Source organism: Eulemur rufifrons, chromosome 8 (assembly GCF_041146395.1).
Source record: "Eulemur rufifrons isolate Redbay chromosome 8, OSU_ERuf_1, whole genome shotgun sequence".
Taxonomy (NCBI): Eukaryota; Metazoa; Chordata; class Mammalia; order Primates; family Lemuridae; genus Eulemur; species Eulemur rufifrons.
The window spans coordinates 46265502-46281750 of record NC_090990.1 but is presented as its reverse complement, the minus strand read 5'-3'; the positions used below and the strand labels follow the sequence as shown (position 1 = coordinate 46281750).

At 40.2% G+C, this 16249-nt stretch overlaps 1 protein-coding gene across 3 annotated transcripts in view; it reads right to left on the bottom strand.

The window, feature by feature from the left end:
* Nucleotides 1-16249, bottom strand: part of NFIA (nuclear factor I A) — a 544742-nt gene that overhangs the window by 103048 nt on the left and 425445 nt on the right. For all 3 annotated transcript variants that reach the window (XM_069480076.1, XM_069480077.1, XM_069480078.1), the window contains exon 4: nt 15689-15763. In XM_069480076.1, the coding sequence (XP_069336177.1) occupies nt 15689-15763 (75 nt within the window). The remainder of the gene's footprint in view (nt 1-15688; nt 15764-16249) is intronic.

Here is a 16249-nt window from a genome sequence, read left to right as displayed (position 1 = left end):
GTAAGCTGAAAATACTGCCAACTGAAAATGCATTTAATACACTTAACCTACTGGACACCATAGCATGGCCTGGCCTACCTTACACATCCTCATAACACTTACATTAGCCTAGAGTTGGGCAAAATCATCTAACACAAAGCCTATTTTATAATAAAGTGCTGAATATCTCGTGTAATTTATTGAGCACTGTACTGAAAGTGAAAAACAAAATGGCTGTATGGCTATTTGAAGCACAGCATCTACGGTTTGCAAATCGCTTTCACACCATCATAATGTTGAAGACTTACAAGTTGAACCATCTTACTTTGGACACCGTCTGCATTCCTAAATTGACATGGCCGCACAGAAGTGGATATTTAACCCAGCTTGGGGGTAAGAGGTTCAAGAGAGTAAAAGGGCCTAAGAAAATGTGATGCCTGGTCAGAATGTGAAACGGACAAGTGGGAATTATGCAACTGAGAGGGATGGAGGGTCTCTAGGTGGAAGACACAGCATATGGGTAAGAAAACATAAAGTGTTTGCTGAATTTCTGATAGCTTGGCATGATGATATCATGCAAAATACTTGGGGAAAAGAGGGACTGGTTACAGTCAGGTCCCGAAGGATCTGATAGGCTTTTTTAAGGAACGTAAGTTTGAATCCAGCAGATTCCCAAGTTTGTAAGCTATTAAAGCACTAATCACACTCCACTGTAATTGGGAATTGCTGGGGTTATATTACCAACATCTAATATAATCCCTAACACCAGGAGGCAGTCGGTAAACATTGGTCGAATGTAATTGGTTGCCGCACTGAATTTTATTCATTAGTCAAAGGAGAACCAGCAAAGTGTGGGAATGCTATCATCAAATTTGCATTTATAACCTAGAAAGATCACTCTGTTGGGAAGATAGCTTTGGGGGGCAGGAGGTGGCAGTTGCAGAATATATTTAGTAAACCAGAGAGGCCACCGAGGCCATTTACACAAGGTAAGGTGGGGATGGGGTCTATACTCAGAGGATAGAAAGGAGAAGCCGATGTAAGTTACTGAGAGGTTAGAATCAAGCAGACCTGTTCATTGCCTGACTGTGGCTATAATGGAAAAGGGGGACAGTGGGATGATTCCCAGGATTATAGCTTGGGAAATGGGTGAATTGTGGTGCTGTAATGGAACCAAGGAGTCAAGCAACGGTATGAGGGAATACAACAATTTCTAAGAATAAATGCTTAGTTGCTTGATTAATAGCAAGGAACAAACCTTAATCTCAGTCACTGCTAAGAAATGGAAAACTGAAATTCACAACTACTTTCGGAAATTCAAACCCATCTCTCAATGACAGGCTCTCCTGGAGGAAGGGCCTTTAGTTCAAGAACAAATGGTGAAGTTTGACAATAAATATAAACAGAGTTCTAATTAATAATTTTGCTAGTCGCTCCCTAATTTGCTTTTTATATTAAATTTATTTGCATAATTTCTCCTTTTATTTCATGACATTTTATGTATGAAATTGGCCATGAAGGAGGGGCAGGAGAAGATTACCCAAATATGGGCCCAGGCAGATCACTCATCACCATTTTCATCAGCCTGACATATAATAGGCACTTATGAATGCTTTGTGCCTTCCTGGAGCTTGGAGATTCACACCTCTCATTAGCTAAAGAAGAGTAATAAGGCTGATCAGTGTGAAAGCTCTGGATTTAGATGTTCCACACAAATTTTAGAACGGAGTTGAGGCCTCAGCTGGGTGGAGAAGCTGCTTCAATGCTGAGCACAGAGGAAACTGCATGGTCCTACTCCTTTGCTCTTGGAAGGAGAGAAAGACAAAGCAAAATGTGGGTGTGAGGGACGTGGCGGGACCAAGAGGAGAAGTCTGGGGCCTCCTACCTGGTGGTGAACACCCAGCTGCACTTACACATCATACTGTATCTGCTGCCTAGAAAAATGTCTTTTGCCTCGATTACTTTTTTAAAATGTCAAGGGAGCCAGACTAGGTGAAGGAAGAAAAACACATGTGTAAATATGGTTTGCCCACCTCTCAGACAGATTCAAAACATAATTAAGCCCACGTAAATGTTCCTTAACTTGCACATATATTTACTTCCTGTGAGCCACTTACTACACTGTAACTGTTACACGGCAAATGGCACCAGGTGGCTGGCAGTGGGGTGATAACTTCCCAAAGTGTCTGCTGGACTTCAAGTGAGTAACGCTAGAGCCTGGCAAACTGGTTTATGTGTGTCGTGAATTTTAAAAAATCACTGAGTTTCTGAAATGAGACTGGGTTTCACAACCTGAGTTAAATCATCCTGGTAATTCACAGACACACACCCTGCCTTCTTCTAAAGAGTCTTGTGAAGAAACATTCCCCGGCCACTGCCTGTGTGTGCGAAATCACATGGAAGTTAGCTTATTGGGATGGATTCTGACTTAGTGACACTGTCATGCCAAAGAGAAAGCCTCACACGGTAGGGTGTCCCTGCAATGGGCTGGGAGTTCTCAGTGCCTCTAATCTGAAGAACAGAAGGAGCTTTTGACAAATAATGAAGAACTCAAGAGGTGGACGTGAGCAGGCTTTTCTGAGTCCCTCTGAAGCCATATTTTGATAAGCACTTTATTTGCTGTATCTAATTTAATCCTCAAAACAACCTCCTTAGGAAAGTACATTTTCGGGATGAGGAGAACTAAGCTTTGGAATGAGATTAAATAACTTGCCCTCGATTACAGAAGAAAGAAATTTAAAGATGTCTAACCTTGAAACCTGTGCTTTTCCTATCACACCACACTGACTCTCACATGCAGTATTTGCCTTAAACTTGAGATAATAAAAAGGCATACCGTGTCTTTGTCTCCAAAAGGTTTACAACCTAAGTGGAATATTAAAATAATACTTGAATATCTAACGCAATGCCGAACGTGTTAAATCTCATAGGAGAAATGCAAAGAATGTGTTAGGAGAGTTCAAAGGAGTAATAGATCCCATTGGCTTATGAGATCAGAAAAAGGTTTGATTCCAGGAAGAGTCGGCACTTAAGCTGAGCCTTCAAGGATGGTTCAGGTTTAAAGAGGCACAGAAGGAGATAGGAGAGGCTTTCTGGGCAAATGACAAAGTATGTGCATGAGTTTGGAGATAGGAAGTAAAGTGAGTGATCTGTAGGATCCATGACAGTTTCTGAGTAGGAAAGTGATAAGATCATTGTTGTACCCGAAAAACAGTATGCAAAGTGCATCAAAGGGGCTAAGATTCTGCAGGTGGGGAAATCAGTTGGAAGCTCCAAGCAAGAGTCCTAGCACAAGGGAATGGAGGCCTAAACTATGCTGTCAAGAAAGAAGGGAGAATTTTTACAAAGGATATTTCACACGCCCTTCAGGATAGTAAACAGTTCTAAAAGAAGGGCATACATAATTAAACAATCATATTTGTCTAACAAATTTATAAAATATCAGTAAGATGTATATAACACAGTATATTTCTTAGCTAACAATGGTATTAGGTCCTTCTTTTGCAAATTAAGAAATGAATAAAAGTCGTTGAGGGTTAAATGATTTGTCCAATGTCACTTAAATTCTGACCAGCCCAGGATATCACATTGGGTTGCTGAGACTAAAGACCAACTGCCTTCTGGTGCGACAGAGGTTACGCAGCCACTGCCAATCAAACGTGGGGATGTTAAGAAAGCACTGGACCACCCAGAGCATTTCCTCCCTTCCAGGTATTATAAAATCTGATTTCGCTCCATTTGAACTTGACTGTAGGCTGTATCATTCTTTGTTTGGCTCATATGTAACATTTTCTCCTCAACTAGACTGAGTTGTATTTTGAAGGCTATAAAGAGAGATAGGTATCATGGGGTATAAAAAAGTGCTGGTCTGAGACTGGGAAAGATTGTCTAGAGTCCCTGCCCTGCCAGTTACCACCTGTGTAACTTGATTAAGTCATTGAAACTCTTTGAGCCCCAGAATTCTAATAATAATTATGATAAAAATGAAGAACCACCACCATTCACCACTGCTTCCGCCATCACCATCACAAGTTATTAAGCATCCTTTACGGGCCAGAAGTTGGGCTGAGGCCTTTAAGCGCATCATCCCATTTAATCCTCACAACACCACTAGGAAGGAATCGAGGCACAAAGAGACGAAATAACTCTCCCAGGTCATGAAGTCAGAGGTTCGACCACATGACCTTTAATCCTACAGATCCTAGACCTTCTCTTGTGTTCCTAAACAGCTCACCACGGTTTTGTGGACACAGTTGATGATCAATAAATATGATCTGAATTAAGGAGAGTAAATAATTACCCTCCCCATTTGTCCCTCTAAACTTTAAACGATACAAAATGGAACTTAGAACTCTATAAATTTACCTAAGTAGTGAGGAAGGGCTCCTCAACTTTCTTAAGCAATAACTACAATTACTCTAACCTGAAGTGTTTTGTTCTACCGAGGAATTTTTCCTCAAATGGTTAACTTTTGGAAATTGTCTCTTTAGCTATTATTTCTACGTCATTCGTCCTCCCCACCTCCTTTCCTGTCATGAGTACAATGTAGTCTTTGTGTCATTTTTTAATAAATGGCTTGCTATTAAGGAATCATTATAGTCATGTGGGCTACTGGAAGAAAGGGGTTACTTTAGTAGCCAACCCTCTTAATGACCTGCTCTTCTGTACACATTAGTCGTTGGATAAGGTTGTGGTTATTGAACTTCTGCCATCCACCAGAGACAAGCTGCTCAGGCTTGCATTGTTAGAAAGAGAGGATGATGGAAAAAAAAAAAAAATTCTAGCCAAATTTTCAAGTTACTCTGCCTGGGAGATGACAGAGCATCCAAGTTTCCAACTTGTTCAACAGGAGTCAGCAGGGAGCATTAACTAAATGAGTAATGTGTCCAGTCGATGGTTAATGGTACCTATCCTCTGAGAGGCCGCGTTCAGTGGAATTAAACAAACATTTATGGAAGGCTTTCAGTGTACCAGGTGTTGTTCCAGATGCTTGAGATACATCAGTGGACAAGATATATAAAAACCCTACCCTCGTGGGGCTTACATTTTGGAGATTAACCATCATTGTCTCTTCCTCAAATTTGCATGGCCACTAAAGAACAGGGAATAATGATAGTAAGTACTCTCCGCCGACAAAACATAATTGTCAGGGTTTACCACTTAATTTCCAACTTATAAAATAAGTATGAAAAAAATTGAGGGATATTTTTCTTCAGATTACATGATCTAAAACACTCCTTGAGACTTTGGGAACTTGTACTTTAAGACTAGGGGGGGAAAAGTCCAACAACAGCACACAGTTTTATGGACCCAGCACAATTTAGTGTTGTTTTGCATTCTAGTGGCAAAGATCTTGTAAGAAAGTCCATGTCACTAGCACAAAAGGACTGAACATGGGAAAATACTTGTTCTTCATTCTATCAAAGGCACAGTTGTAAAATGCACAATGCTATGAAAACTCAAGCAAATCTGGAATCATCGTTAGAGGGAATTAACTTGGAAAGTAATTTATGGCAAGAAAATTCAACTCCTTTGTTATCTTCCTTTTACCGTAATATGCTTCCTGAACGCTGCCTATGAGAAAGGGCTTTTAGAAAGAAAAAAAGAATAAGTATAGTAAAATTAACTCATTTTATCAATTTGTGCTCTCTGCCAGAGTTTCCTGACTGTGGCTACGAGGGGCTGTAAAACTGATGAATTTGCATGGAAAAAGAAACCAGTGTAAGTAATTTGTGTAAGAGGTAACACGGACATAGACTGCTATAATTCAGACACCCTGCAGATAGCAGACTGCTGCAGTGTGAGCAGTTATGGGTTAGAAAAATGACCACACTGCAGTCAGTCTGACTTGAATGGAAATCAATCATAAAGGTACTTTCTCTGCAGCTTCTATGCCACAGTCTTCAGCAACTCCTTTGCCAAGCAGATTTCTGCTCTGTAAACCCTGTGCTGATCTTTTTTTCTACCTTCCCTAAAAGGTCTGACCAAATGCAGGCTAGAAGTATGGTTTTCCACACAGGAACAGAAAAGAAAGGCATTGGACTAAAACGAGGATTTCCCTCTGTGTGAAGATGAACTTGCTGCTATTAAAAGATTTAAGCAATGCTCTTTATGAAATGTAGTATTAGCTGCCAAAAGCCGGTGGGATGTTTTTAACCCCATGAAAGGCATCTGTGAACACAGACAGAGCCCCATTTTCACACGTTTCCATCTTGTGGACACAAGTTAAGGGATAAGTGTGTTTGTGGTGGCAGAAGGGGTAGAGGGAGGTGAATGGAGGAATATTTGTTTCTGAAGAACATGTATCTATTTTATTAGGATAGGAACAATTCACTGATACTCTCTCCTGCCCCACTCCCAATCATGAAGAGAGCTTATCTTTGACAATTATTGTGAGTGTAATTTATAAATTAAATGTATTCAGGCACTTGTTTTATTGACATGAAACAAGCTCAGTCTTGGACCTTAGGAAACTTAGATATATACTTTGTAAAGGAAAAGAACTGTCTCCTGCTTATTTCTATATTCTTCTCAGCACACAGCATAGGGTGCTTCATATATTACATATGCAACAAGCATTTATGGAGCTAAGATTATATGAGCTTGTTAACGAAAAATAGCTAAGAGCTAATATTTATCAAGCACTTATTATGTGCCAGGTGATATGCTAGGTGTTTTACCTGAATTATCTCATTTAATCCTCACAGTATCCCTGTGGAGTATGTGTTTGTATTACTCTCATTTACAAACAAGAAAATATGCTGTGAGGGTAAGGAACATGACCCAGATCACACAGCCAAATAAGCGACAGACCAGGGATTTGAATGTAGCTATTTTCTGGATTATCTGCCCAAAGTAACAGAGGTAAAACCTGCATTTCTAGTCCCCCTGTCTTTCCCGTGTCATCAGTCACTACAGAGATGAATTCAACAAAATTCAAACAGAAAAATAATCATCACCTACCACTTACGTGGCAGAACTTCTGTTGCATCATCATCCTTCTTTCTCATCTGTCTGTTTTTACGAGTCTTCAGCATTGCCAGTGTCAGCTCGTGCTTCCCTGGATGAAGGGCCCCGACACTTGGTCTAACAGAGCAACCCACGGAGGGGTTAGCAATGCTCACTGATCTCCTGCATTAGTGGCTTCTGCCTTTGGGACTGAAATTGATTTTCTGCATTTTAGAGTATCATCGTGTCTTAGCTTTTGGTTGAGGTCAAATGTGGTACCCGTTTAGTATCTGATACAGCCTCAGCCAAGGGATTAAGCCTTCCCTGACAGGGGGTGGATTTGATGGCCTAAGAGGTCTTTTTGCCACAATGAGCTATAAACTGGGGAAGGGCTTCTAAACAAAAGCCCCACAGCCAAGAGCGTACTGGGACTATCTGACCATTAGCTATTAGGAAACCAAACTGTATCAACAGAGTCCCATCTCAACAACCTAATCCAGCCATCTATGAAAATAATAGTTTTCAGTATTTTCACCAAGAACTGTTTAATTTTTTTTCCTCCGCCATCTAATGAAAAATCCTGGTATTAACATGTACTCGTATTAAGCACAAACTGGATGAGTTCGGTTCCAGTATTTGACTGAATGTGTGGTTTTGCTGAGTGTGGCCTCCACCAGTCTCACCCTAGACATGCCTGCAGGGTCACCAGCAGCGGCCTTTCTAATCAGCAAGAGTTAGACAGCACAGTATATTCCAGCCAAAATCTCAATATATTTGTGGCCTTATTGTGGGGTAATATAGGATTTCCATCAGGCTTTTGGGAATTACAAAAATGCCTTTTAGTTCTTTAATGTTACCTACTAGATGTGAATATCTGCTGTTAAAAAAAAATTGAGGGTTGTGAGTTCATAAATAAAGTTTTACTAAAAATCACATTGTCAGTAATGACCTCCTGCATGCTGCTGTTATTTACAAGGAATTTTAGTTCATAATAGGAGGGAAAGCAAAATTTTAAAATGCTATAGAACTAAGTACTACTTTTAAAAACTCTGCTATAAGTAACCCAGGTGGGACTAGCCACTTAAAAAGTTGTTAACGTTTCAGTGTTCAATTGAGAATGTTAAAGCATCCTGTTATCCATTAGATACCCTGGGAGAGCAATTTCCAGAACAATGTAGAAACAAGTTTTGACTGAAAATGGGAGGAAATAAGAATTTTCTGGCTTCCTAAAGCAGATGACTGGGGTCTAATATTGGCATGCTCTTACTTTATCAGAATTATTAACTCTGAAGGGGTCACTGGAATGGCTTTTCTAATAAATTAGTTATCAGAACATAAATTCTAAAATTGGTTCTTCTTGATTTATACACACACACACACATGTATTTTCAGTAAATCTGCTGACAGTGGTCATCTGAAGGAATAGCCTTGAACACACAGTGAAAGATTAGGGGCTGAGGCTCTGTTCAACAATAATCACAGTAGTAACCATAATTGAGCAGCTACTACATGCCAGACACTACACATCCTCTCACTTAACCCTCATAACACTCCTGAGAAGTATTGCCATTTTCCAACGTTCTGACTTAGGATCAGCACAGAGTTGTGATTTAACAAATATCTGTTGAGTGAATAAATGATTGTAAACTACGAGGAGAACAGAGCTAAGAGGGGTTACGTATTGCCCAAAGTCATATAGCTAGTAAGTGGCGAAGCTTGACCCCCCAACTCTATACCCTGTATTATTTTATTTAATACAATGCCACGCTCGATCTTGAATATAGGTTATATATATGATACATAGGAAGCATAACCAATGAATTACCTAGAAAAGACCAGAAATAGATGAACCTACGAATAGAGACTATGACAACAAATTAGTACGTACATCGAGGTATTATATGTTGTACTTCTCCCTAGGTCAAATCTTTAGAGTGTGTTCACTGTCTGGTAAATTTAGCAGAATTATAATAAGAGCGTTCATAGTCTGGTAAATTTAGCAGAACCTTCAGCTGAGAACAGAGAACAAAAGGCCCTCAAATCCCACCATGAGAACTCTCCCCGCCAGCTCTGACCAGGACAGTTGTAGGAGTAGGAATGTAACAGAAAGGACAGGACCTTCATGCATAGCACTGACTGAAGGATCCGCTAATGCCATGAGCTCGTTCCTGCCAGAGTTCTAATTTCAGCTGGCTCAGTGGTCCATGACACAACTGCCAGGGCGCACATCAAACACAAGGTGCATGCACGTTTTCATCTGTAGGGCTGAGTCAGCTGGGGACAGAGTCAGCCTAAGGGTGGGGACACCTCTCACCTCATGTGGCTCGTTCTCCACTGGGTGAGGCGGGTAGGATAGGAAAAATCGAGTTTGGCCACCCATACCGTGAGCTGGGATTCAGAGGAAAGGGTGGTCTGATGGAACTTTCTATGACTGTCAGTCCATTCCATTTGCTGCCAGCCTTACTGTCCAAATATTCACCCCAAATATGTCAAGAAAATTAAAAGAAAAAAATTGTACCACAAAACATCCTTCTGAACTAATTCAATTTCAATATTTATTTTGAAAATTTGTTGAATTACAGTAGAGGAAACACGCTAAATTAAGCCAGCCAGACTGATATTTTTCTTCCTAAGAATATGGCACTATTTATTATTTTATCTTTCTATGAGGGATGAATTAAAACTAGAAAATGAAACATTTTGCAAAGCCATAATATAGTCAGAATAAGGTGGCTTAGGCAAAATGAAAAAATATATAGGGCCAGTTAGCATTTTCTCTTTCATAATTTAACAGATTTTAAGAACTGTATTTTGGAGATGGACATTATGATTTTTTTTAAAGGGCCACCCACTCTTTTGTCTGTTCCCCATTATACCCTCACTCTAGAAGAGGTGCCATTGACTTCTACAGATTTGAAATGTGTGATGTTCATTTTAAAATTACTAGTACAGCCTGCTATTGACCATCTAATTATGCCGAGTTCCATTTATAAACATAGCTAACCACTAAGTTTATGGAGACTTTTTGTGCTGCTTTAATAGGATATTGATCGAGAGCATCGTTTGAGTAGACTGCCATCGAATTGTGTAATGGCAAACAAAAGGCAAGGTCACAGCAACTGTTCATGCTAGGGCTGCAGTCTATTTTTTATTATAATCTTTTTGTTTCTTCCTTTATTGCTCAAGCCCAAATAGCTTCTTTTGAAAGAAGATCTTGCTTAAGAATATAACCTATTTTTAAAATTAATTTCCATGCAATGATCATAGCTATCATGTAACAGAGGAGAACCCACAGGCCACTCGTTCAGAAAAGAAGTTTCAAATCTATCCCACTTTACTAAAGATCTAAAGTATTGCAAATATTTAAATGACACCCCAAAAGACTGGATCTCTGGAATTTCTTAATCTATACTCACTTCGTCGTTAGTCCTTCTGTGCGAGAACATTTTGTATTTTCAAATTTGGGCTTGTTCCTACCAAAGAGTTTCATTTTCTTATTATACCTGCGTTCATTCTGTTTTAGTAGTTTCATCATGTCAGGTTAGAATATTGCCAATAGTTCTTACTGAATTGCTGACCTGAAAATCCAAGTGTACCGGTATGGGTACTTGAAGACACACCAAGGTCGTAGAGACTTAAAGAAGTTTAAAAATGAACTGCAGTTCGGATCTTAATGATGATTCCTCTGTGCGAATACAGAAAGAGTGCACATTTCTAAGGCAGAAAACAGCCACTAGGGTGCCACCTCATGCCAGGCTGAGGCATATGCCTGGTTCCATTCACTCCCACTCTCCATTGACAAACGACTCGTAGTCGACCCAGCACTGAGTTTTGTGGCAGAGCCAGGACAATTCAGCTCCTGGATTTTAATAGATTCTGCAGCAGTGCAACAGGAACCAAAATTCAGTCTGGGTAACTGAGAGTGGTTTTCACACCCAAAGACTCTAAGGCTGGCCACAGTGTACTGAGAATCCTGGCTTTTCAAAATTCCAGGGCCATGAAGTCATCCTTAGCCACGAAGTTTACTTAACCCTTGCAGCCGACTTGGGTGTACAAACCACTGCTGGAAAATTAGAGCCCACCAGGCCAGAGTCACAATGGACTGTGTGTATTTGCGGTTTTCCTCTTTCCCAGTGAAGTATTTAAGGTTTCGAAGTCACTCCACCAACTTCAAGTAAAACAGAGTCAGCACTTTAGAAGGAAATGGGCAGAAGTAGTGGATTTTTTTAGGATAACTTTCTGGGTTCATACCAGGAATGATATTTGACAGCCTCAGAGCACATACTTTGAGGAAAACACTGGTGCAAAATAAACAAAAGAGTGGGTGCTGACAGAGAGAGCTATCTAAGCAGCATCGTCTAGCAGCCAGTAGAGTGGGCTCTCTTTGTAGCAACTTCAAGGGAACGAGACCAATCTGAAAATGCCTCTACAAGGCTTTGTTTGAAAATGCAGCATCATGTAAGAGCCATTTCAACAGATGGTTCTTGTCTCTTTCCTCATAGTATTATGCTAAAACAACTTTAGTGATTCTGAACCACATTGTTAGCACTTGTAAAGCCCCTCCCCCAAAGCAGAGAGTACTTCTCTCTTTCTCTCTGGCGCAGTGTCTAGTGGTCTGTATTCTTCCCCTCCTCCAGAACAAGGTAATAAAACCGAGAACTACTTTCAGATGGTCCTACCACATGGGGGAAAGGGTAGCAAGAGAACAAATGGAGATTTATTTTTATGCTACAGTACTTTCAGTGCTATAGAAACAGAACTCTCCTTTCTTGCCTTTCATGGACTTGAGATGATAATGTAAAAAAATTAAAGGGTTGGGGGGCAGGAGACAAGGGAGGCGGGGAGCGCATGCAAGACGACAGCTTCAGTCAGCCAGCAGGACTGAGTCCCTGATCCCAGCAGCTCCACGTATCTGATCGGTGTAATTTCATGTCAAGCAGCCTGGTTGCCTGATCCCTCAGCCTCCGGATTTGCGAGGCTAAGCCAGCAGCTTTCTCTTGAGTTTCGCTGCCATTGGCACCTCTGTAGTAACGCTATTATAAACAACACACTTAGCACATAGTTATTCCAGTGAATCCTCATGAGGAAATACTGAAATAGCACCAACCTCCTCTATTAAATTTAAAAGGAGGAAAACTAAAAACAGAAACTAACTGGAAACCTGGGGAAAGTAAATATTTATATTAGCAAATTTTAAAAATTGAATACTAAAGATCCAGAAAGAGAGAAAAACATCACGCTAAGGCCATCATTAGTGATGACGGTGAAATTTCCAGGCCATATATAGGATCATAATTAGGTGTGATCTGGGGCAGGGGGTGCAAAACAGTGGAAGAGATTCTAAGACATTGAAGACAATAAAAAACACCTAGGGGCAAGGCATAACTATGGAGAGAGTAAAAATACCAGCTGGTGGAGGAGCAGGAGTGAATAGGTAGAGCACAGGGGATTTTTAAGGCAGTGAAACTATTCTGTATGATACTGTAATAGTGGATACATGTCATTATGCATTTGTCAAAACTCATAGAATGTACATCACCAAGAGTGAACCTGAATGTAAACTATGGACTTCAGTCAATAATTATGTGTCAATATTGGCTCATGAATTATAACAAATGCACCACACTAACAAAAGATGTTAACAGTAGGGGAAACTGGGAGCAGGGGAAGGGTATAAGGGCCTTGTGTACTTTGTGTTAGACTAAAACTGTAGACCTAAAAAACTTCTCTAAAAAAAGTTTATTAATTAAAAACAAAATTATACCTGAAAACAAATCCAGGAAAAAATTTTAATTATTTACTTGCTTTGGTTTATAAGAAAATAGTTTTAATCTTTTTTCTCAAATGCACAAATTAATAAGCTATAAGCTCATCAAATCAACAAGAATTGATTATTCAATAAAAGCACAGAATCCTTAGATCCTATTTAGATCTATAATGCAGTTGTAAGAGAGGTCATGACAAAAATGTCTGCAGTCAGCTAGCTGAGTACAGCAAAGGAAGAAGAGCAAGTTGCTTCACCTCTTGGGAGCATCGTGGTATCCTTTATCTGTAAAAAGGGACATGAACACCAAACATGGGAGGACCCAGTGAGGTATTTATAGAGTGCCTAGCACAATGCCTGGTACACAGTAGATGCTTGATAAATGCTAGCTTCTATAATTTTTCATAGCAGTATTATATCATACTCCTAACAGGGAGTATGTGTTTAATCAACCTATGTGCCAGTTAGCTTATTTCTACTTCAAGGATACAGGATGCACCCCTACCCTACTCATCTGCAAAAAGTGTCCGCTGCAGCTCTGAAATGGATGCTCAGTTCTTCCAACATGGGGACATGAGAAAGAGGGCAGAACTGCAAGGAATGGTTAAGGATGTCAGCTCCATCGTGTGGCTTGAATATCAAGTCTTACAGAAAGGTGTGTAGGTGAGGAAGCCTGAGCTCCGGGATCCTTGTCCCAGCAGCCACAGAAATCTTGTGAAATATACCCTGACACACTGAGATTAAAGATCTGCAAGAAAGAGGGGACTCTGGATCACAGTCGACCGGTTTGGCCTGCAGCCATGATTTTGCTGACACAGCCCAGACCCACTCTTGCCAAGCAGTTTCAGTCAGCACGAGGCCATGTGTGAGTGAGTCCCAGAGCGATTACACAGCAGTGTGCTGAATCAGAAAGCATTCAAGAGTTGAAGGATGTTCATGATGCCAGGCATCGGCTATACAGTCCCCTCAACGGGGACAGGAAACAAATCCAGGTCCCTCTGCAAATTCAATCCCTGTCCGGACATACCCTCTGGCAGTCTTGAAGGCAGGTTTAGAATTCACTTGGCAACCATGCTATCTTAGACTGAATGGAGGTCTAATCCAGCTTGGAACTGATAAGCCTTGGGATAGAAGACCTTACTGGAAAATACAGGAAGCAGAAGAAGGACGAGATATTGGGGACGGTTCTGAACAGCCTGGGGACACTGATGATAATGTATGCATTACAGCATCCAGGGTAAATGGGCTAGTGCTCCGCTCTTCAGAGTTAAAAGGATTTCCTTTTCACTCTCTAAGTCTATGTTTAAATCCCAGCAAGGGCTCAATGAATGTATTTCCCTGTAATGCTACTTTGACAGGAATACTCTGATGTATACTCCCTATATTACTATTATTAAAATTACAAAAACGTAGGATATTTATCATTTTCAAAAGTCTTAAAAAGTAACAGAAGATATGCATATACGTTGTTATTTGTCTATGGCAAATAACTAGCTAATCAGCTGTGCCATAACTAAGCAGCATATACCCTCCAGGTTAACAAAGCAATCCAGTCTCTACTTACCTGGTTGGTAAGCATACTTCAGCAACTTTTCCAGTCCAAGTCACAACCTGCTTCTCCTAATGCCTCACTCCTTAGGATTCCCACTCCTCTACATGGGAGCACCTCAGCATTGAGCTGGGAGTCCTTGACTCCTAGAATTCTAACACCCACAGTTCCCTTCCCACTATTTTCCCTGACTAGTCTCACATTGCAGATTTCTTCAAGTTCCCTTGGGTCAGTCTAAGAGTATGGATTCTAGCATTATAGATACAGACTTAGCTTAACCATTTACCCATGATTTGACTTTGGATAAATAAATAGATCCTCAATTTAACTCATCTGTAAAAGTGGAGGTAATTTCTTATCTGACAAGTTCATCGCCAGAATTAATTTATGTAACAGACAAAGGCCCAGCACAGTGCCTGGCAGATAGCAAATGCTCCACTAGTCATTAGACTCTCCCCTGCACCCAGGCTGTGTATCACTTGCTGGCCTCTCAAGACTCTTCCGCCTATGAATGACTGAAAGAAGAAACAGACAGAATCCGGGCTTGCGAAATCAGGATGGCTTGACTTGCTTGACCTGGCATCTTGTCATGAGACTGACTGGCTTACTCGGTCAATCCTGCAAGCCTGTAACAAAGTGAATGGGGGCTATGAACTTGAAAGGAAAATATTTATTTTTACACCACCTGATTCCACAAAGGGCCTGATGCTGCTTGAAACCAATTTCAACAATGTAAATTTTACCTACAAGTGGTATTGTGAAGTAGGTAGAGGGGTCAAAAATAAAATTTTAATATTTGGTATTTATTTTTCCTTCTTTTTATTGGTACCTAGACCATCACAGTTATTGTAGGTAGCCTTTTAAATAAAAACAGAAAGATGTTCTTTAGGGAAGGCAACTCTGTACGTGTGTGTGTGTGTGTGTGTGTGACAGAGAGAGAGAAAATCATATAACTTGTCCTTGGACTTGCTACATTATGTCATAGCAAAAATACAATCAATGTGTCTTTGATCAATGGAACAGGGTGGTGACAGGTACTCCTCATTCACTGTTGTTAGTGATTATTGACAAGCCGGTAATGATCATCCTGTACTGTGTCACTCACACTGAGGGCATTAGCATTGTTTAAAGGTCAAAAACAAATTCTTTTACAATGCAGAATTTCTTAGAAATTGGGAAAGCCTCAGACATTTTTTAAAACTAAGTTCACACTATAAACTAAAGAATATGTGAGACCCTCAGGATTTTGGTCCTTCCACCTCGCATTAAAATAATATTTTATCTTTCCTGATTTAAATTCTTGGCAGTCAGACCGTGTGTCAAAATTCTCCCAATGAGCAAATGAAAAGGGGATTCTGAAAGCTTTGTATGTCTCTAGGAGTCATCGGCAGAAAGTATGCACAAACCCAAGGCAAATCTGTACCAAATCAAAGCAAAATTATACTTACTCTGTGACACTCTTACTAGCTCAGTCACACTGAAAACACCTGATGTGACAAAACTGTCCTGGAAGCCCAAATGTCCTGGGGAAACAAAAACAAAAGAAAACAAAGTGTCACAAATAGAAGACATTTGACAACAGAACTCTAAATATTAGTTTCACTATGATTAAACAATGTGACGCCTAATCTCATTCTCTGCTTAGCTAGGGTTTATGTGGGAGGGCACAGTCATTTAGCTATGGAGTTAGTGTTTTGGTTTGAATCTGGAGGTTGTGGAAAGCTGTGACACAACACCTACTGGCTGATTTTTGAAATGGTTAAAAAAAAAAAATTCAACAGGAAATCTGAAACAAAAGACAATTCAAAATAAATGGTTACCTTGGGTGACCTCTGAGACCTTAACAATCTGGATGAAAACAGCATACCTAAGAAGCAGCCAGAGAGCCGAGTTCCATAATAGTTTTTAAACGTTATTCTCTAAAAAAACATCTGATCCGGATTAGTTATCCATTCATTTAACTCAAACAAGATTTAAAGATGTTCCCTTCATTTCTAGAGGCACCACAG